This window comes from Mirounga angustirostris, unplaced genomic scaffold (assembly GCF_029215605.1).
Source record: "Mirounga angustirostris isolate CCGP_5_RB_7025 unplaced genomic scaffold, mMirAng1.0.hap1 SCAF_6, whole genome shotgun sequence".
In the NCBI taxonomy this organism is placed as follows: domain Eukaryota; kingdom Metazoa; phylum Chordata; class Mammalia; order Carnivora; family Phocidae; genus Mirounga; species Mirounga angustirostris.
The window spans coordinates 120,296,414-120,319,632 of NW_026991714.1; the positions used below are offsets into that span (position 1 = coordinate 120,296,414).

Genomic DNA, 23,219 nt, shown 5'->3' on the forward strand with positions numbered 1-23,219 from the left:
ATTGTCCCAGGGTCCTGGGATCAAGTCCCACATTGGGCTCCCTGCTCAGCAGGGAGCCTGCTTCTCCCTCTCCCTTTGGAACTCCCCCTGTTTGTGCTCATGCTCTCTCTCTGTCAAATAAATAAATAAAATCTAAAAAAAAAAACAAAGACCACTTTGGCCACTTTTGATACACAGATATGAGTGTCAGTGTAAGACATAATTGCGTGCAGCCTTGCTGTATGAGGTGAATTGTAAAACTCTTGGTTCTGGATTTGTATGGATTTGGGGTCTGGAATTTGATAACTTTAGCATTGGTATTTCAAGTAATCTTTTTTCTAGTTGAATCTATGTGTGTCTTTTTTTTTTTTTTGACAACTCATCCACCACCTTATTAGAAACATCAATCGATATTAGCAATTCTTCTAAAGTAGTTATTTATTCTAAAGGCATAAACTAGCTGACAGTTAACTTGTTATCCTTGTTTTTTTATATTCTTTCTTGTGATGTTCATGTATATATGTTTAAGAATTTAACTCCAAAGAGGATTTCATTTTATTCTTCTTCTAAGATAATTTTAAATTGTTACCCATCTACATGTATTTTAGGATCTCCCTTTGTGAATGCAATTATCCATAAAGGCTTCGATGAAAGGCACGCCTACATAGGTGGCATGTTTGGAGCTGGGATTTATTTTGCTGAAAACTCTTCCAAAAGCAATCAGTATGTCTATGGAATTGGAGGAGGTACTGGGTGTCCAGTTCACAAAGACAGATCTTGTTACATTTGCCACAGGTAAGAGATGTACTTGTTCTCATTTTTTTTTTCTTTAAATTCAGTTAACATATGATGTATTATTTGTTTCAGGGGTACAGGTCTGTGATTCATCAGTCTTATATAATACCCAGTGCTCATTACAACACATACCCTCCCCAGTGTCCATCACCCACTTACCCCATCCCTCCACCCCCGCTCCCCACCAGCAATCCTCAGTTTATTTCCTGTGATTAAGAGTCTCTTATGGTTTGTCTCCTTGTCTGGTTTCATCTTGTTTCTTTTTTTCCTCTCTTCCCCTATGATCCTCAGTCTTATTTCTTAAATTCTCATTTATTTTGATAAGAATTTGATAAGAACTGGTTTCATATTTGAGAAATTTGGGGAGAAGGGCATCATCTTCGACAACTTTAGGTATCCAAGCCAGGCATGTTTCAGGTTGCTTTTGGCCCTCTCACCAGTTGTAACAATAGCTAGTATTTATTAAATGATCTGTATAGGACAAGCATAGTTCTGAGAACTTGACCTATTTAATCATTGGAACACCTAGTGTTTTAAAGAATATGGAGTAGAAAATACCTTTGGACTTGAGAGATTTTATTGTGTCCCTTAAATATTATAGGACTGTAGTTTTTTTTAAATATAGTATTCAAGGGACCCGTGGATGGCTCAGTTAAGCGTCTGACTCTTGATTTTGGCTCAAGTCATGATCTCAGGGTTGTGAGATCAAGCCCCATGTCAGGCTCCATTGCTGGGATGGAGCTGCATAAGATTCTCTCCCTCTCCCTCTGCCCCTCCCATCCCCCCTATTTAAAGTTTATGGGGGGTTTTTTTTGGTTTTTTGTTGGTTGTTTTGTTTTGTTTTTTTATTTTATTTTATTTATTTATTTTTTTTATTTTTTTTTTTTTAAGATTTTATTTATTTATCTGAGACAGAGAGAATGAGAGACAGCATGAAAGGGAGGAGGGTCAGAGGGAGAAGCAGACTCCCTGCCGAGCAGGGAGCCCGATGCGGGACTCGATCCCGGGACTCGATCCCAGGACTCGATCCCGGGACTCCAGGATCATGACCTGAGCCGAAGGCAGTCGCTCAACCAACTGAGCCACCCAGGCGCCCCTGTTTTGTTTTTTTAATTTGAGAGAGAGAGCGAGAGAGATCGCATAGGGAGAGAGAGAAGCAGACCTGCAGCCTATCAGGGAGCCCTGTGTGGGGCTCCATCCCAGGACTCCGAGCCCAAGGCAGATGCTTAACCAACCAAGCCACCCGGGCATCCCCCCCGCCCCTCCTATTTAAAAAAAATATATATATATGTATGTATATATAGTATTCATATATATACATATATAGTACTCATATATGTATTATTCAAATGCCAAAATGGCATTACTTGCCAAGCCTAATTATTTCATAGAAATGCATGAAGGAGTGAGGGAGTCTCTCTTCCACTGAGATAGGATCCTAATCCTCTATTTATGATATTACTACTTGAAAAGTTACAGTGAAACATACCAATCCCTTTTAAAAAGCACGTTATTATCAAATAACTACTTCGCACTTTCTTTCTCCACCTTTAGTTACCCTGGTCTAATAACTCAGTTGTTAAAATCATTCAGATAACTTGCCCCTATTAATAAACTCCTCATGGGTAAGTATAAATTATCTTTTGCCATTTGAAAAATTGAGTAAAATTAATTGTTGAGATTTATTCTGTAGTTAGGACACTGCTTATAAAAATCTAGAACAATCTTCATCAAACATTAGCAAACATGAGAATCATTTAGAGGGCTTGCTAAAACAGAGATTCCTAAGCGCTGCCTACTCAGTTGCTGATTTAGTAGGTCTGAGATGAGGCGCCAGAACTTGAATTTCTACCAAGTTCCCAGGTGATGCTGATGTTTTCTGGTCACTGATGTAGAAGAAAGCCCGAGAGCAGTAGTTCTCAGCCTTGATGACACAATGGAATCACCTGGGGAGCTTTACAAACTACTGATGCTGATGTCTCTCCCCGCCCCCGCGCCAAGAGATTCTGTTAGAATTGATTTGGGCATTAGGAATTTTTGAAGTCTTCCCAGCTGATTTTTGAAAGGTTGCCAAGGTAAAGAACTGTAGTCCTGGAGGAAAACAAGGTCTGTTTTTATATTACTCTTGTTGGTTTCCCCTTAAATTTAGACTTGTGTGGGTGCCTAAAGTCAGCCCTTCTGGGCATGAACTCCCATCCACTTCTGTTTTAGATCATAAATTAATTGGACAGGTTAAAAGGCGTATAATTTCTTGAGATTCTATAAATTGAACTCTGCTGTCTTACTATCTGGAGGTAAAAGTTCTGAGCATTTACTTTTTTTTTTTTTTTTTTTTTTTAAAGATTTTATTTATTTATTCATGAGAGACAGAGAGAGAGAGAGAGAGAGAGAGAAGCAGAGGGAGAGGCAGGCTCCCAAGGAGCAGGGAGCCCGATGTGGGACTCGATCCCAGGACCCTGGGATCATGACCTGAGCCGAAGGCAGACGCTTAACCATCTGAGCCACCCAGGCACCCAAAAGTTCTGAGCATTTAACCTATTTGACTTATAGTTAAATAATTCTGATTATAATAAGCAGTGTTTTAGTACCTCTTGTAAACTGTCTTTTGAACGGAATGGTTGGTTCTCTGCAAATAAGTTTATTTTTATTTTTTTATTTTTTTTAAAGATTTTATTTATTTATTTGAGAGAGAGAGAGAGACAGAGAGCATGAGAAGGAGGAGGGTCAGAGGGAGAAGCAGACTCCCTGCCAAGCAGGGAGCCCGATGCGGGACTCGATCCCGGGACTCCAGGATCATGACCTGAGCCGAAGGCAGTCGCTTAACCAACTGAGCCACCCAGGCGCCCCTGCAAATAAGTTTATTAACTTAAGACTTTTGTATTTGGATTATCATAGGGCTGATTTTAACTGTAATAGAAATCTATTAGAAATGCTAAGGTTTCCAGCAGGCATATTTAGAACAAAAAGTATAGATAGCTTCTCTTCTTTGGAGAACAGAATCAACTGGTTCACCAAAATCTTTTCTCCTCTGAAAAACAAGAGAAACCATGAAGTAATTAAAAAAAAAAAAGTTCATTGGAAATAAGGAAGGTCGGTCATATGCCTGAGGGGATTGGGAGAGAATCTACTTAAACTTCTGGTAAGGGAACACTATTTGAAGAACTAACATTTTAGCTGAAACCTAAAAAAATGAGTGTTAACCAGTTGAAGAGTGGCAGAATAGACACCATTTTTTGTGGTAGAGGAAACAGTGTGTATGATGGCCGTGGGGTTAAGAAAGTTGGCCTGTGTGAAGAAAGAAAATTAATGCTCCTGGTGCACAATGAACACGAAGCAAGATTTGAGAATCTGGAGCCATTGTAAGGAATTTGGATTTTCTTCAAGTACACTGAGTAGCCTCTACAAAGTTTTAAGCAGAAAAGTGATGTAATTTGATTAATGTTTTATGTGTTGGGTTATTTTTTTCTAAATAACTGGTTGCTTGGATAGAAAATAGTTTAGCTAGGAATTAGAGGAGAAATAGGAAGAGAAGTTCAGAGGCCATTGTTCCCAGTCCAAGTTTGTTTTTTTTTTGTTTTTTGTTTTTTTAAAGATTTTATTTATTTATTTGACAGAAAGAGACACAGCGAGAGAGGGAACACAAGCAGGGGGAGTGGGAGAGGGGGAGAAGCAGGCTTCCCGCAGAGCAGGGAGCCTGATGCGGGGCTCGATCCCAGGACCCTGGGATCATGACCTGAGCCGAAGGCAGACGCTTAACGACTGAGCCACCCAGGCGCCCCTGTTCCCAGTCCAAGTAAAAATTTTGGTGATTTGAACTTAACAGTAGCCATAGAATTAAGAGAATGAATTTCAAGTACATTTTGAAGGTGGAATCAATTAGACTTAGTTACATGTCTTAGATAAATGTCCAACTTTGCAAGTTACTTCATGGGAGCCCCTTAAATCCTCCTTCCCACTTGGGCTGTGGTTTGTGCTTTTGCTCTGGGTACAACAAGATAGCAGAGCCTCCATCTCTATAAGGTTGTTACATTTTCAGTTTATATAGTTAACATAAGAATTCAAGTGGCAGATTCATTAATGAGAGTAGTAGAAGACATTCTTACAAAGTTTTTTTTAAGGATGAAATGACAAAACCAACTCTGTTTATGTCTGAGTACATTAAAAAACTTAGGTAGCATACAGAAATGAAACTGCCCTGTACTTCCTTGTTGTCATGGAGATCTTTTCCTTTTCCTGTTACAGGCAACTGCTCTTTTGCCGGGTAACCTTGGGAAAGTCTTTCCTGCAGTTCAGCGCAATGAAAATGGCACATTCTCCTCCAGGACATCACTCAGTCACTGGTCGACCCAGCGTAAATGGTCTAGCATTAGCTGAATATGTTATTTACAGAGGAGAACAGGTAATTCAGTTTTATTTGTTCATCTTCAGAAATGATTTAGAGCCATACTTCTTACTAGTCTCTTAAATTGACAAGGAATATTGCCTTAAAAACTGGGTTGGGGTTTTTTTTAACTTTTATTTGGAAATAATTTTAGATTTATGGAAAAGTAGCAAAAATAATAGAGAATTCCTGTATACCCTTTACCCAGATTTTCCCAGTGTTAACATTTTATCATTCTCCCGCGTATGTGCAAATACAGATTTTTTTCCTGAACTGCTGGAGAGGAAGTTGTAGGTTTGCTGTGTAACCTTAAATGCTTCAGTGTGTATTTCCCAAAAACAAGGACATTCTCTTTTAAAATTATCAACATTGGGAAAATACCATTGATAGACTATTATCTTACAGACTTTATTCAGATTTTGCCAATTCTGGTGGATCTTTTTCTTTTTTTTAACCTTCTGTAAAATATAATTAATCAGAATCCTGTATTTAGTAGTTAACCTGTCTGTAGCAAAGAAACGTACAATTCCTTCTTGCTGTTAGTGACACAGATCCAGTCAAAAGCATCTCTAGAGCAGTATTCTGAACTGAGGATATGTAGCAGGATCACCTCAGTTACTAAAAACAAACACATGCTTAGGATTCATCCTAGACCTGCTTATTCGGAACCTAAGTGGGATTGAAATCAAGGTAAGGATGTTTTTAAGAAAATGTCCTTAGATGATTCAGATCCACACACTAACTTAGAACCTCTTCTCTGAAGATTAGGAATCCTTATGGTAAAATCACCTTTCAAAAAAATTTGTTTACCAATATTTAAATTAATCTTTCTCTTCCAGGCTTATCCTGAATATTTAATTACTTACCAGATTATGAGGCCTGAAGGTATGGTTGATGGATAAATAGTCGTTTTAGGAAGCTAAATCCACTGAACCTAAAATCATCTAAGCAGCTGGTGGCCTCTTAAATTTTACTCCTTTGCTGAGAAATATCATCTTGTCCACAAGCCTGTGGCAAAAGGATAAAAAATGTGAAAGAAGTTTAACATTCTGACTTGATAAAGCTTTAATAATGTACAGTGTTTTCTAAATATTTCCTGTTTTTCAGCACTTTAACAGATGCCATTCCAGGTTAAACTGGGTTTGTCTGTACTAAATTATAAACAAAGTTAACTTGAATCTTTTGTATGTTGTGCATTGATTCTAACAGAAATTGTAATCCCCTCAACAGAACTCATTTTACTAATACAGTACTGTGTTCTTGAAAACACAGCATTTACACTGAATACAATTTCATTTGTAAAACTGTAAATAAGAGCTTTTGTACTAGCCCAATATTTATTTACATTGCTTTGTAATATAAATCTGTTTTAGAACTGCAGCGGTTTACACATTTTTTTCATATGTACTGCACATCTGTACTTCATCTTGCATCATTATGATTGAGTGAACTTTACATTTGATTCCAGAATCTATGTTAAGCTGTTAACAAAGACTTTGTCAGTTGGGAAAGATTGATTTATCAGATTTAATTTGCTGATGGAAGCATTTATCTCTCATTAGGAATCTTTCCCATTGAAGAACTTATTTCATGAATACTCTGGGGATTTAATTTGTGATAACTTTGTATGTATAAGACACATTCCAAAGAGCTTTATGAACCTCCTGATTATTAAAGACACTTCTTTTCTGGGTTTCACATGGGAAAATTTTCTCATTTCATTTTGTGAAAATTAGAGTGAGTGCTTCTTTGTTTTAGAGGCTAAATCCTGCCACTGAGCAACTATGTATTCTTTTCGTGGAGTGTAAATAGGAAGTTACATTTCAGAGGTAGGAAGGGTAATCCTGAATAATTTTCCAATCTTTTCTAATTACCCTAAATCTAAAGAGGAAAAAAAAAGCAAATGGGAGTGGGTCATTTTTTTTGTCCTAAGTATTTTTTTCTTGTTCTTCTTCCTTGGCCTCACTGTTATAGCCAATCTGTACACCATAAGTAGGCTGAACCCAGAACCATGAAATAAATGTGGGTGTCCCAGTTCTCTCCAGGTCACCTGCATGGGCAGGTGCTGTGACACGGTGCTTCCTGGTCCTGGGTAGCCTCACTGTGACATTCACAGTCACTTGGAAATATGCTTTGTGCACACATGGTGACAGGCTTGTTGGGCAGCTGTAGAGGGGAATGCTGTCCCATAAAATGCCATTCCTGTTTTCTGATGGAAAACTATCTTTTCCATGAAATAGGCTTAACGCTTCTTGGCACAGAGACATGAATTATATATAGCTTGGCAGTCTATTTGTTGACTCTAGCTGCCTCAGGAGGCAAGGCAGGTTTATACTGACTTAAGTCTCTGTAAGTGAGAATGTTCCCCTTCGCTCTATGTACCAGTTCACTTTTGTTTTATATTTTATTCCATCTCTAAATTATCTGGCCTTTTACAGTAACTTGTACATAAAGTGCTAGAAAATCATGTTTCTTGTCCTAAGTAAGAGTTAATCAGAGTAAATGCATATCTGGAGTTGTTTCTATAATGTAAATTGTGATCATTATTTAAGAGGTCAATTTTTGACCTTGAAAGTGCTTTTATACAGCTCTCTAATAATTGCAGTTATGATCCTAAAGTAATTTCTTGGAACACAAGTGGAGTCTGCCAAACTTTATATAATTTTTCAGATTCTGGAAGCTTCCAGATTTTATAATTAGAAGGTAATGAGATGAGTTAATGGAGTTTATATTTACATATCTCTCAACATTGAGCCCATACCACTCCCCCTATAAGTGAATCTGGAATTGCTTATCACATAAAGTCATCAAGGTCTCTGAGTTTATATAGTGCAGCCTGTGTTCTTTCATCTAATCCATTGCTTAATTACTGTGTTGTTTTCCTATGAATGATTACATTGTGGTTAATATGTTAGCATGGCAATATTTTCAGATAGCTTTTTGTTTGTTGGCAGTTTGGGGGTGGCTTAGGGGGTGGTTGGGAGGATTTTTTTGGAGTGTTTGCATGAAATATCTTACTTTATAATGATGGAATTGCTTTTCTTTTGTCTTGTGATTTTGGTTTTTTTGAAGTGAGATTTAACTTTGTGTGTGAGTAGTGCTATTCTATCCATCTGGGATGTCTTGTACTGTATCACATTCCATGCCCTCATTTAATTCTTAATAAAGTGTTCATTGGTTTTTCTGGGTAGCATGGTAATTACTGGAATAGTATAAATATGTTGAATGGTCTTTGAGAATATGGATTAAGATTACAATAAACCACAATTGCAGGAAAACAATGTAGTTCTGAGTCTAACAGTGATAGAGTGCAGTTTAAAGTTTGAAATTTTGAATGTTGTGACCATAACTTACTCAGATGCTTTAAGATGGAAGTAACTGTAAGATGCTTTCAGACATTTAATTGCTCCAATACAAGTTTTGGCAAACCTTGTAGCTTATTCCTGGGAAATCTGTCTTCTTCTAAAGAGGAATGAATTTTTTGTTTTTTGTTTTTTGTTTTTTATTTTTTTATTTTTTAGAGAGCGAGCGAGAGAGAAACAGCATGAGAGGGGAGAGGGTCAGAGGGAGAAGCAGGCTCCCCGCTGAGCCGGGAGCCCGATGTGGAACTCGATCCCAGGACCCTGGGATCATGACCTGAGCCGAAGGCAGACGCTTAACCATCTGAGCCACCCAGGCGCCCATCTTTTTTTTTTTTTAAGTAAGCTCTTGACCCAGCTTGAATTCATGACCCCGAGATCAAGAGTTGCTGTTCTACTGACTGAGCCAGCCAGCCACCCCTAAAAAAAAACTTTATAGGGGCGCCTGGGTGGCTCAGTTGGTTAAGCGACTGCCTTCGGCTCAGGTCATGATCCTGGAGTCCCAGGATCGAGTCCCACATCAGGCTCCCTGCTCGGCGGGGAGCCTGCTTCTCCCTCTGACCCTCCCCCATCTCGTGCTCTCTCTCTCTGTCTCATTCTCTCTCTCAAATAAATAAATAAAATCTTTAAAAAAAACTTTATAAATTTTAAAATCTTAAAGTTAGTGGTATTTATTACTCTTAAAAGATAGTAATGTCTCTATTTTATATTTCAGTATAAGCGTTTTTGTGTATGTGATCAATTCTCTGCTTTCCATGATAAGAAAATAATGATGCAGATAACCCATGAGTCATTTTGCTTTGAAAGATTTTTCAGCAGCTTTATCTTACTGCTTTGGTTAGGATAATATTAAAGTGTGTGCTTGTTAGTTCCTAAGCATCCCAGTGTCTGATATGATCCAGTTGTTTGCTAGGTGGTGAGGAAAGAAAACATGTAAATAAATTTCCATAAGCTTTTGTAATTAGTATTCCTGACTGGCCCTTTACCTGCTGTCCTGCCCTGTTAGAGAACTAGAGTGACAGAGGAAGCAAGTAGTAGTAGCCAATCTTCACCAGGAAAACGGTCAGATTTTTATTTTTATTTTTTTAAGATTTTTTATTTATTTATTTGACAGATACAGCGAGAGAGGGAACACAAGCAGGGGCAGTGGGAGAGGGAGAAGCAGGCTTCCCACGGAGCAGGTAGCCCGCTGCGGGGCTCAATCCCAGGACCCTGGGATCATGACCTGAGCCAAAGGCAGACGCTTAACGACTGAGCCATCCAGGCGGCCCATGGTCAGATTTTTATAAAGTTAGACCATAATGTGGCCTTTTCACTATCTGCTCAATCTCACCCCCCACCCTGCCACCTCCTTTTCATGCATATTCCTTAGGCAGACTGTGACCTAAAATACTTAATTATACCCCCCTTTTTTTTTCAAATTTTTATTTAAATTCCAGTTAGTTAACATATAGTATAGTATTGGTTTCAATTATGCTTTTAGAAGGCTTTTGCTCCCTACAGAGAAGCCACCATTGTCAGAAGTATCTTTCTAAAAAAAAGATAAATTAAAAAAAAAAAAGTATCTTTCTACTTCATCATCCACCCACAGTTGTCATCCTCAGAGCCCCCCGCCAGGTGGTCTTCCAGTAGACCAGTGCCGCAGAGAAGTTCCTGCAGGGGGAGTTGGTCTGCACACTGTTTGGTACCAGCCCACGGAGAGATGAAAACAAAATTGAGGGGAAATTTTTTTTTTTAAAGATTTTATTTGTCAGCGAGAGAGGGAGAGCACAAGCAGGGGGAGCCACAGGCAGAGGGAGAAGCAGTTTCCCCACTGAGCAGGGAGCCCAATGCGGGACTCAATCCCAGGACACTGAGATCATGACCTGAACCGAAGGCAGATGCTTAACCATCTGAGCCACCCAGGCGTCCCGAGGGGAAATTTTTATAGCAATTTGACATTGCTACAATGTTTTTAATTTCTTTAACAAAAATATTGGTCTGCAACAAATTGGAAGTTAAGAGGAAATAAAAACTGGCCCCTTAAAGATCATTTGAAATAGGAAAAATGTCTGTTTTGTTAACCTCATACTTATCACTTCACACATCTTGGCACATAATAGTTCCTCGGTAAATTTTTGTTGTGTGAATAAATTAATAGTGATTAAGTGGATTAGTGATTGGGTTCTAGTGTCAGATAGGTCTAGATTTGAATTTTACCCTGTCCCACACCAACTGTGCAACCTTAAATTATATAACCTTTATAGTACTCATTTCCTAGGGTTGTTGAGAGAATTGAATGATGTTCTGTATGTGCCTCTAAGTAGTTGGCAATAACTGGTTATTGTAACTAATATTACTGTTTGCTAGAATGCTCCAGGGCTAGTGGTTGAGTGTTCTCGGTTGTCATGGAAACATAGAACATAGAATTTTAAAACAGCAAGAATTATTAGCCACTGATCCCTTCAGTGTTCAAATGAAATCTTTAAAAGCTCAAAATGTCAAGTATATAAATCTTTAGATGCCTGAGAATCTTAGTTTGAAAATTGCTAATAAAAGCACATAGACCTTCTGGCAACCTGGTTGGAGAACCCACAGCCCAAGCCGCATCATATTCCTACAGTACAGAAAAAACAAGTGAACTCATCAAAAACCATCCATTGTAAGCACAAGTCAGCAGACATAATCTTGGAGGATTAGCACCCCCACAAACTTAAAATAGTAGAGGGCGCCTGGGTGACTCAGTTGGTTAAGTGACTGCCTTCGGCTCAGGTCATGATCCTGGAGTCCAGGGATCGAGTCCCACATCGGGCTCCCTGCTCAGCAGGGAGTCTGCTTCTCCCTCTGACCCTCCCCCCCTCTCATGCTCTCTGTCTCATTCTTTCTCTCACACATAAATAAATAAAATCTTTTAAAAAAAACAAAATAGAAAAACTGAAATAAAAATGGTTATAATGATTGGAGCAAGGGAAGAAAGCATAAAAACCATTAGAAAAGACACTATGAAAAAGGCAAAACAGATACAAAAAGCTAAGTCTCTTGGAAAAAGTATAATTCGTGAAATTAAGAACACAGTGGACAGATTAAGCCACAGATTGGGCATATCTGGAGGGAATTAGTGAACTGGAAGATAAGTCAGGAAAATACCTGCATTGTAACAGAGGAAGAAATGGGAAATAGAAGAGGGCTAAGAAGACAGGGAGTATAGAAGATCCAACTTAAGAGGGGAGGGAAGACATTTGAGGATTTTTCCGCAATATTAAGGACATGAAATGGAAAGAAAACATAACAAATATCTAGGAGGGTGAATGAAAACAAGTCTACTTCTAGACAGGTAGTAGAATTGCAAAAGACGAGAAAAATCTAAAAGCAACCAAAGAGAAAAGACCTCACCTGCAAAGGAAAAATTACACTAACAGCAGGCTTCCAATGGCAGCAATGCAGGCCAGGAGACGATAAAATAAGTGCTGAGGTAGTTGGCTATGAATTCTACATACGATAAATTAGTATTTAAAAGGGAGGATGGGGGACGCCTGGGTGGCTCAGTCGGTTAAGCGTCTGCCTTCAGCCCAGGTCATGATCCCAGGTCCTGGGATCGAGCCCCACATTGGGCTCCTTGCTCATCAGGGAGCCTGCTTCTCCCTCTCCGTCTGCCTGCCACTATCCCTGCATGTTCTCTCTAAATAAATAATAAATAAATAAAATCTTTTTTAAAAAAGAAAAAGGAGAATGGAAAAAACATTTTCAGATTTTGCTGAAAGAACATAGGATTGTTCTTTAGGAAAGAAGGCAGTTGAGACCAGAAGGAAGGAGTTAGATGCAAGCAGGATGAACGAAGAAATTGGTAAACAGAAATACTTCCGTAAAAACAGAATAAGTGTTTTATTAACTGGTAGGGAATAATCTTCAAGACATAACATGAAAAAGGCATGAAAAGAAAAAAGAGGTTAACCAATACCTATGATTGGCTACTATTCTATAAAAGGAAAAAATAAAATATGCATTTGCTTCTTTATGCATAAAATACCTCCGGGATACATATGAACTGTTGGAAGGACACCTGAGGTACCAGGGGGACAGAGGTGTTAAAAGACTTTTCACTATATATCCTTTTTTTTTTTTTAAGATTTTATTTGAGAGCAAGAGAGCAAGCATTAGGTGGGGAGGGGCAGAGGGAGAGGGAGACTCCCCACTGAGCTGGGAGCCTGACATGGGGCTCAATCCCAGGACCCTGTGATCGTGACCTGAGCCAAAGGCAGATGCTTAACAGACTGAGCCACCCAGGTGCCCCTTAAGGCAGTGTATATCCTTTTATTCTTTTTGAATTGTGTATCAGGGCTATTTTATCTATTTAAATGAAACACTGTAATAAGTGTTGTCTATAAAAATACTGTAGAAGTAAAAAATAGATTTGATGTTTTAAAGACAAGGTGGAATGTACTACTTGACAATAATATAGAAGATGGGAGAAACTTTAAAATGTTGATGAATTTCAGAGTTTCTTAAGTGTGCATATTAAATTTTTAAGAATAATCACTAAAAGTGGAAATAGAATTGTAAAGATAAAAAAGGGTTAAAAAAAAATGAATACTCCCATAGAAATGAAAATAAGAGACAAGTCCTGCACTTTTTTCCCATAAAATAACCTAGGGTAAGTGGGAAATACCTGTAAAGAGCTAAGAATAGGCTAGACACATTCCAGGGGAGAAAGGGGGTGGAGATTAAGAATATAATTAATGCTTTAGCAACTAAGTGTAATATTGGTGCAGGAATAAGCTCATTGAACCATTTGAGCAGAGTATATATGGGATTTTTATATACACCAGAGATAGCATTACAGATAATGTGGAAAGGAGGACCTTAATGGAACAACTGGTTATCCACATGAAAAAATCTATTTGGATACATATACAAAAATTGTAAATGTATTTTATGTAGTACTTATATATGAAAAGCAAAGTATGTTAAATGTTTAGGAGAAACTATGGAAGACTTTCTGATTTGGAGAGACAAGAGAACTTTTAACTGAGCTTTAAAGAATGCTAGCCCTAAAAGAAAAGACTGATAAATTTAACGTGTTAAAATTAAGAACATGTGTTCATCTAATAACATCTAGTTATTAGTAGAGAAAGTAAAGAGGCAAGTACACAAAGTGGGAGAAAATATTTGCAACACTTATAAAAGGGCAAAGGACTCAGACTATATTAAAAACTGCATATAATATGTGTATTTAAATCAATTTTATGTATAAGCCAAAAGCCAGCCTCCTGCTTATGGGAGAAACATAAGTCAAGAACCGGATGAAGGCTGCCCATTATCACTACTTAGCACTCTTCTAGAGGAGCTACCTGATACTATTAGTCAAGAGGGAAGACGTTAAAAATGATAAAGGAGACAGTGAAACTGTTTACTTACAGTTGATAGTATATGAAAAACGCAAGAAAATTGAAAAACTTTTAGAGTAAGAAAATTCAACAAGATGAGTAGGTACAAAATAAGCAGAAAGTAGTAGACTTCCTATTTATGCATAAAAAGCAGTTGTGAGATGAAATGGAAAGATCTCATTTATAATAACAAAATATATATAATACCTAAAAAATATGTAATGCTACTTAGAGACAGAAAATAAGACAGCACAAATAGAATACCATATATGCTATTCCTAGAAAGATTCAGTATGATAAATATTTTGTTTCTCCCTAGATTAATATATAAATTTGCCATGACCTAATAACATACCGAGCCTTTTCTGTTTTAATTGAAATACAGTTGACACACAATGTTACCATTAGTTTCAGGTGTACAACACAGTGATTCCACAAGCCTGCTAACACCTGCTCACCACGTGTAGCTCCCATCGGTCGCCTACAACACCGTCACAGTACCATTGACTACGTTCTACGTTCCCCATGCCGCACCTTTTATCCTGGTGCCCCGCTCATTCCATCACCAGAGCCAGTGTCTCCCACTCCCCTTCACCCATTTGGCCCATCCCCCCACCTCCTGCAACCATCAGTTTGTGCTCTATTTATGGATCTGTTTCTGCTTTTTATTTGTTTATTCACTCGTTTTTTAGATTCCCTGTGTAAGTGAAATCATACACTATTTGTCTTTGTCTACATGCCAACCTTTTTGATGGAAGGAGTGGAAAACCAAACATTCTAAAGCTACCACGGAAAAATTAATATACAAGGACTCTTACTAAAAATTCCCTAAGGGGTACCTGGGTGGCTCAATGGGTTGAGCGTCTGATCCTGAATTTGGCTCAGGTCATGATTTCAAGGTCCTGAGATCAAGCCCCGAGTCGGGCTCCACGTGGAGTCTGTTTCCTTCTCTCTCTCTCTCTCCCTGTGCCCCCCCTCAAATAAATAATAAATAAATAAAATCTTTTTTTAAAAATCTTAAGAAAAAAGTAGTGAAGGACTATTAGCCATATCATATGTTAAAAATATTTTTAAACTATTATTAAAATAGTAACCCTGATACATGAGCTAATCAGTGGAATGGAAGAGGGAGCCCAAAAGTGTGTGATAAGGGAGCCCAGTCTGTGATAAAAGTGTAGTATATTATGAAATTGTGGGAAACATAATGGTCTTGCAACAACTGAGCATTCATCTGGACCCAAGGCTTATTCCTTACATCAGAATATTTCAGGTGAGTCAAATGTGTAATGATAGAAAATGAAAAAAAAAAATTATAAGAAAAAAGGCAGAACAATGTTACTCATCTAGGCATAGTGAGGATCTTTCTGATGTAACACAAAACCCAGAAGCTATGAATGAAAGGATCTATAAATCCAACTTAAGAAAAATGTTACGTCTGCAAACAAAAAGGTAAATGGCAGACTGACGAATGTTTGCAACACAGCCAAGGAATTGATTCTCTTTAACAAAAAGCTCCTGAAATATCAAGAAGCAAAACAACAACCCAAAAGAAAATGAATATACAGAAAAGGAAATTGGCATTTAAATGGCATTTAAAAAAAAGAAATGCAACTTAACCCATGTACTGCGATACCATTTTCCACCTCTATTAGCAAAGATCAAAGAATGGTATTCAAAGTATTTAACACCCTGGCCCTGGTCAATCAGAACAGATTCTGAAGACTCCTTCTTCTGCCTGTTGTCAATCCTTCAGTTGGTGGATTGTGGGAGGGGTGTTGGAACTGGAGCGGAGATATCCCAGTGGAGCACTGGGGGGGGGCTTGGGGCAGCAGCTTGTTGCTGGTGGGTATGGGAGTATGCTGATATTTACCAGTACAATCCCAGTGCAGTGTAGCTACCTATCACACCTGGTGGAGGAGAGTACCTGTCTTGCATTGTTGAGAAACAGCCTCGAAAAGGAAAACAGTATTATTTGCCCAAATTGTAAATGGGTCCTTTGAGTGAAAGGTCCCATGATAAGAAAATACATCACAGCCTTATTTGAAAAGACAAAGTTGTACGTAACACATCTATCAATAGGAAACTGGTTAAATAAATTATAGCACATTCATACACCAGAAAGTCTGGAGTTATGAAAAGAATGAGCCAGTCTGTGTGTACTCATCAAGACAGATTATTGGAGAAGGAGTGGGGAGCAAGACTCTTGATCTCAGGGTTCTAAGTTCGAGCCCCATGTTGGGTGTAGAGATTACTTAAATTATTTAAAAAACAGGGCGCCTGGGTGGCTCAGTTGGTTAAGCGACTGCCTTCAGCTCAGGTCATGATCCCAGGGTCCTGGGATCGAGACCCGCATCAGGCTCCCTGCTCTGCGTGGAGCCTGCTTCTCCCTCTCCCACTCCCCCTGCTTGTGTTCCCTCTCTCGCTGTGTCTCTCTGTCAAATAAATAAAATCTTAAAAAATATATATATATTTAAAAAACAATATATATATTTTGTTTTCATTTTGTTTTAAGATGAGATTAAGTTAGGGAATATCTAAGGGTTCTCTTAAGCTCTAAGTCTGCAAAAGGGTAACCAAAACTGAACTGAGAAGATCCCCAAACCTGCTCTATCTTGAGTCTTCCTCTTCCTGGTTCATGGCCTCTCCATTCTTCCGGGTGTTCAAAACAGAAACCTTGGAGTCATCATCATCTTTCCCTCATGGCCCACATTCACCCTTGTCCACCACCGCCCCCCACTTCCAGATCCCATAGTTTTGGGGTTTTTTTATTTTTTAATTAAACTCTAGTCTACTTTCAATTCAGGAACCAGAATAATCCTGTTGAAGCATCAGTCGAACTATGTCCTGCCTCTCGCTCAGAATTCTGCGGTGACTCCCCACTTCGCTTAAAAAGATGAAGTCCTTCGAATGCACAGCTTGACATGCATGACCTGCCTGTGTCACCCCTCTGTCACTACTCTCCCACTCAACCCCTGGCCACTTCAGCCTAAGGAACAGGCAGGCATCTTCCCCCCAGTATTCCCCATGACTTACTCCCCCCCCCCACTTCCTTATTGTTCAAATGTCATGTTCTCCAGGAAGCCACCTTGTTTTAAATTTCATTGCATTCTCCCTCTTCCCCAGCCCACTCCAATCTTCCTTAACCTGCTCTATTTGTCCTATTAAACAGGTTCTAAATTCACTATAGTGTATTGATTATATTTATTGCCCATCTCCCCCCACTGAAAGATAAACTTCACAAGGACGGATTACTGTGATGTAGCCCGGTGCCTAGAACAGTACCTGGCACATAGATGACAATGAATACCTGGTGAGGGAGTGGGCTTCTATGTTCTTCACTCAGGTCCTGTAGAGTCTACTTAACCATTATATGGAGAGAGCAGTAGCTAATAGTGGTATTACCAGTAGTAACAATCATAAAGACAGTCATTTATCTAATTCACTGCCAGCAATAATGTACTGTCAATACTTATAGTTATTTTTAAAGTTCACCCCCTGTAACAATAATAGCCACAATCCCCGTCACCATGTATTAAATCCTTACACCAGGAATCAGATAATCCCACATTGAATATCTTTCAGATAAGGGAACTAGAGCCAAGAGTTAAACTTAATGCCCATGGCCAAGGCTGATAAATCTTTTCAGATTCCCTTTCTTCTGTGTTCCTCAACCTTGTAAGTGCTCTTGGCAAGCTGTAGTCTTTTCTCGAGACTCTGTGGGAATGCCGTTTGTTGCCCGAACCACACAGAGATGCAGGATGGGTCAGTCTCTGAGTTTTCTGGTACTTCCAGTCTCAAATCATGGGTCATGATCGCTGTGTTTCTCTCCTGGAGCCAGCACTTCTCCCCACCTCAGTCAGCTCGCAGATGCTGTCAGAGGAGCTTTATGTCCCTAAAGCAGAAAACTAGTCCACCGGGCCTGCAGTGCCTCCCCTCCTCAAACAGATGCTGGGAAGGATGTTTTTACTTAGGATCTCGAACCAACGGAATTTTAAACGGACCAATTGGAAGAACAGATGGATTCTGGATGAAGCTGTAATCCGGAGGTTGAAACTGATTTCCGTTGGCAGTTTCAACCCTATTTGTCAGGAAGGGAGAGTGGGAACTCTTCTGGGGGAGTGTTCTGTCCCAGAAAGAAAAGAATGTTTTCTGTTCTGACCACTGAATAAAGGGAGAATGAATCTAGGCAGAAATGACCTGGCTGAAGTTTAATAGATTTTAATATAAAAAGGCTAGCAGATTCCAGTGGAAGCGAATATAGTCAATTTGTATTTATTGACAGGGATTAAATAAACTAATCCGACAGGAGTCTTTGCAGGCAATTGTTTGGGAGCAAGATAGATCCATCTGCGTGCAAAGAATCGTGAATGAATGAGGATCCATGGCTCAGCGGGCAGGCGGAGCCTGGAGGAGACCACCAGTCCGGATAATCAGACATTCACATTTCCCACTGTTTTGTTCTATTGTATCCAAATGTGAGAAGCTGCTTTCCAGTCCCCCACATACAAAGCTCTTTATTGGACTTTACTGAGGCATGAACCCCACTGCTTTACCGAAGCTGCCAGCCTCAGAAGGAGTTTTGCTTGATGGCGTCTGGCAGCTTGGCTGTGCCCCCAAGTAGATTTATGAGCTGTGAAAGATGGTCAGATTCACACCCTAAGCATTCCTGATAGGATTAGAGGGTCGGAGACATGCCTGCATTTGCATACCGCCCCGATACAGGGCACAGCTTTGTGCCTTCCCAGCCCTTCTGGGTGGGGTGCGGAGAGGGGCGCAGGAGGTGACACCACGCTCCCCTCTTGCAGGTGGCAACACAAAGGGTCACCAGGAGACTCCAGATGATGTTATTTGGCATTTAACATCTTCGAATGGCAGCATCTCCCAATGAAAAGGACTGAACTGAAGTGGTAAATGCATCCCCTTTCAGGGCCAGCTACCCGTCCAGGACTCCCCATGGAGAGAAAGATCATCTCTTCTCTGGGGGTGGGATCGACTCTTCCAACCGCCCAGACGAGCCCTGAGGGTGGGCCTTAAAAACACCCATTTACATCATGCTAATTACCGATTGTTCTGATGGTAGCAGTAAAAGCATAGTGATTGTAGAAAATCTGGAAAAGGCTGAAAAATACAGCAAAGTGAAAATCACCCATTATCCCATTTCTTAGAAATAGCTAACCATTACCATTTTGGTTATATTTATTTACAGTCTGCTTTCTAGGCACATAGGCAAGTAATTGGTGGTTTTTGTTTTAACAAAGCCGGATCTTATTGTATAACAATCTTTTAATATTCTATCTGAAGCATTTTCCCATGTTCTTAAGTATCTCTTTAAGAGAAAAGCTTTTTTTTTTTAAGATTTTATTTATTTATTAGAGAGAGAGAGATCACAAGTAGTCAGACAGGCAGGCAGAGGGAGAGGGAGAAGCAGGCTCCCTGCTGAGCACGGAGCCCAATGCGGGGCTCAATCCCAGGACCCTGGGATCATGACCTGAGCCAAAGGCAGATGCTTAACGACTGAGCCACCCAGGCGTCCTGAGAAAAGCTTATTTTTAATGACTGCATAGTGTTCCATCATAAAGAATAAAATATCTCAGCTTAGGTTACATTAGCCCAAGTAATGTGTTTTACTTCAGGGGACAACGTGCATGAACAAGCGTGTGCCACACAAACAAGATGAAGTATTAAGACTCTCCCCCTGAGTTTAGCCTGACACTAAAAGGCTATAGGAAATTATATTAGGCTAAAGGATATTCTAAGTCTATAATAATTAATTAAAATATGGGCTATCCTTGCAAGAAGAGACTGAAAATTATTAAAACAGTAAAAAATATTTCAAATCAATGGGGGAAGAATGAATTCTATAATGGTTCTAATACAAGTGATTAGGGGAAAATTTAAATTAAATCCTTACTTCAGGGGCGCCTGGGTGGCTCAGTTGGTTGAGCATCTGCCTTCGGCTCAGGTCATGATGTCAGGTTCCTGGCTGGGATCGAGCCCCACACCGGGCTCCCTGCTCAGCAGAGAGCCTGCTTCTCCTTCTCCCAGCCGCTCCCCCTGCCTGTGCTCTCTCTCTCTGTCAAATGAATAAATAAAATCTTTAAAAATAAATAAATGCTTACTTCACATCATATTCTAAAATAAGTTCCAAGTGGGGCTCCTAGCTGGCTCAGTCCAAAAAGCATGTGACTCAGTCTTCAGGTTGTGAGTTCGAAGCCCACATTGGTGTAGAGGTTACTTAAAAAAATAAAATCTTACAGGGCGCCTGGGTGGCTCATCGGTTAAGCATTTGACTCTTGATTTTGGCTCAGATCATGATTAGGCTAAAGGATATATATAAAATATATATAAAAAATAAATAAACAAGGGGCCCCTGGGTGGTGCAGTTGGTTAAGCACCCAAATCTTGATTTCGGCTCAGATCATGATCTTGTAGTCATGGGATCAAGCCCCATGGCAGCTCTGCACTCAGCTCAGAGTCTGCTTGAGATCCTCTCCTTCCCACTCATTCTCTCTCTCTCTCTCTCAAATAAATAAATCTTTTTTAAAAATTAAATAAATGAAATCTTTAAAAATAAAATAAATATTCTCTACCTTCCCTCTACCGCTCGTCCCCCCCGCAAAGAAAATAAAATGAAATAAAATCTTGGGGTGCCTGGCTGGCTCAGTAGGTGGAGTGTGCAACTTGATCTCGGGGTTGTGAGTTTGAGCCCCACGTTGGGTGTAGAGATTACTTAAAAAGTAAAATCCAAATAAATACAAATAAAATAAAATCTTTTAAAAAAATAAATAAAAATAAATCCCAAGTAGATTAAAAGTCAAATATTCTTTTTAAAGATCTAATTTATTTATTTGACAAAGAGCACAAGCAAGGGGAGTGGCAGGGAGAGGGAGAAGCAGGCTCTCTGCTGAGCAGGAAGCCCGACAAGGGGCTCGATCCCAGCCAGGACCCTGGGATCATGACCTGAGCCGAAGGCAGATACTTAACCAACTGAGCCGCCCAGGATTCCCTCAAATGGCAATTTTTTTTTTAAAGAATAACACTCTGTAGTGAAGGTGCTAAAAATGGGTACACCCACACTGCAGGTGGGAGTGTAAATTGGTGGAACCCCCCTGGAGATCAGTCTGTTATATATAACACCACACAGTAGATGATACTTGTTACTATTTCTTTTACTATCTAAAAACGGGGGCTGGGAAGTGCTATTTGAGGATTTCCAGATTGTACAGCAGTTAAAACATCTAACGCCATTCTATTTTGTAATACTGCTTTATGCATTTGTGGGTTAGCGAGTGGTTGGAGAGTATGAAAAGGTCAGATTGTGGCCTGGGAGATTCCAGGTGGTATTGACCACAGGCCAGAGAGGAACATTGCACTTTGTTACAGAGCAATCGTGAGATATTTGAGTCCTAGATCCTAAGACATAGTTATATAAGGAATGCCGATCTGTGCCCTGAATGGGGAGACCCACCGGGGCAGACCAATACAGGCAGAATCCCACATATCCAGCAAGCTGTTTGGTTTTGAAGTTCAGCATAACGCTGTGCCCATTGTAAGAAGGAATTATCAGTATAAGTTAGGGGAAAAAAGAATGAGAAAGAGAGGTACAACCTTCATTGTCATTTGAAGAGAAGTCTGAGGTCTTCCACAGTTCAGAGGAGTAAGAAGGCATGTTCACTGGCACGTGGATCCCTGCGAGGAAGATACAGGTTTAATGCTTGATATGTGAATCCATGAGGAATGTCCTTCTAATTTTATGGCTGTGGGAATGCAAAAAATGACCCAGTAGGGGCTCTTCCATTTTGGAGTTAAATCCCCTGCTGTATTAGACTTCCAATCCTTTAAGTAAACCATGTCTCCTGGGTTTACGTGAGGTAGGTTGTTAGTAACAGTTAAATCAGTGTGGGGAGGATATGGTCTGTGTGTTTGTGTAGAGATTAATGAATTAGCCGAACCTCAAATGAATAATTTAACAAAGCAGTATAGTCTTCATCTGTTGGTAGGTCTACAGTGAGAAAAGGCTTGCCATATAGTAATTCAAAGGGGCTTAGCCCTATTGGGTGTTTTTGGGCAACTCTCATTCTGAGAACCCCTACTGGTAAAAGAGTAATCCAATTTTCTTGAGTCTCAATGCTGAGTATAAAGAATTTTCCTCTATCGTTTATAAACCAGTCTTGGGCACTTTTTTTTTTTTTTTTTAAATCCCTGTTCCTGGGCTGCTTAGATTTCTTGATGTAAATAGACCAGGGATATATCTTTTATTGGTATTAGGACTGGTCCGAGACTCAGTATTTGCAGACATTGTGAGGCTTGCTTGGCTGCATGGTCTGCCAAGTTATTTCTTTTAGATTCCATAGACATGTCCTTTTGATGTCCCCTGAGGTGAATTACAGCCACCTCTTTAGGATTGTGTGCAGCCTCTAAAAGCGCTATTATTTTAGGTCCGTATTTGATGGGACAGTCAAGACTTGTTAATAACCCTCTCTCTTTCCAAATTGCCCCATGCGGGCGAGTGCTTTAGCTCCGCTTTCTGGACACATGTATTTGCTGGGAGGCCTTTGGCCTCAAGAGTCTGGGCTAGACTGACTAAAGCATTACCCCACTTTTCTTATCCCCTTTTCCATGAAACCACTGCCATCAGTAAGCCAATTGTCATCTGCATTATCAATAGGAGAGTCTTCTAAATCTGATCTGCTAGCATAAACAAGACTAATCACTTCTAGACAGTTATGTTCTCTAGAAGTACCACAGTCAGGTCCAAGCATAAGGGCAGCTGGGTCTGAAGTCTGACGGGTCTTAACAATCACGTCGGTGTGTCCAAGAGCACAGCCTGGGATTGAGTCCGTCAGCCCCACCCCCCACCCCCCTTCATTCATTGGTGGCCTTTAGTGTCTAAAACACTTTCAACCTGACGTGAAGTCCTCAGTCAGGGACTGTCCCATAGAAAGTTCCGGAGGCTTCCTCTGGCAGGAGGGCTGGTGCAGCCCCTGCTCGAAGACAAGCCGGCCACCCTTGTGCTACGTTTGTCAAGTGGCTTTGAGAAATAGCTGGTCTTGTTTCATTTCCTAATTTCTGGGTAAGAACTCCCAAAGCTTGACCCTATTTCTCGGCTACATATAAAGTGAAAGGTTTTTCTAAATTTGGTAGAGCCAAGGCTGGGGCTGATAAAAGCTTAGCTCTTAATGGTTGAAGGCCATCTGCTGGGCTTTAGTCCAGAGTAAAGGCTCTTCATCAGGGCCTTTCACTGAATCAGAGCATGGCTGGGCTAAGAGCCCAAATCTAGGAATCCACAGGCGGCAGAAGCCTGCCTAGGAAAATGTGGAGTTGCTTCTTTGTAGTTGGGGG

The 23,219-nt window shown here is 39.9% G+C and overlaps 1 protein-coding gene across 2 annotated transcripts in view; it reads left to right on the forward strand.

Annotated features, from left to right (window-relative positions):
• TNKS2 (tankyrase 2) overlaps positions 1-8,342 on the forward strand; it is a 68,345-nt gene extending 60,003 nt beyond the window's left edge. For both annotated transcript variants that reach the window (XM_064595017.1, XM_045878411.3), the window contains 3 exons: positions 588-774; positions 5,017-5,173; positions 5,995-8,342. In XM_064595017.1, coding sequence (XP_064451087.1) covers positions 588-774; positions 5,017-5,173; positions 5,995-6,057 — 407 coding nt within the window. In that variant the 3' untranslated portion in view covers positions 6,058-8,342. The remainder of the gene's footprint in view (positions 1-587; positions 775-5,016; positions 5,174-5,994) is intronic.
• The last annotated feature ends 14,877 nt before the right edge of the window (positions 8,343-23,219 follow it).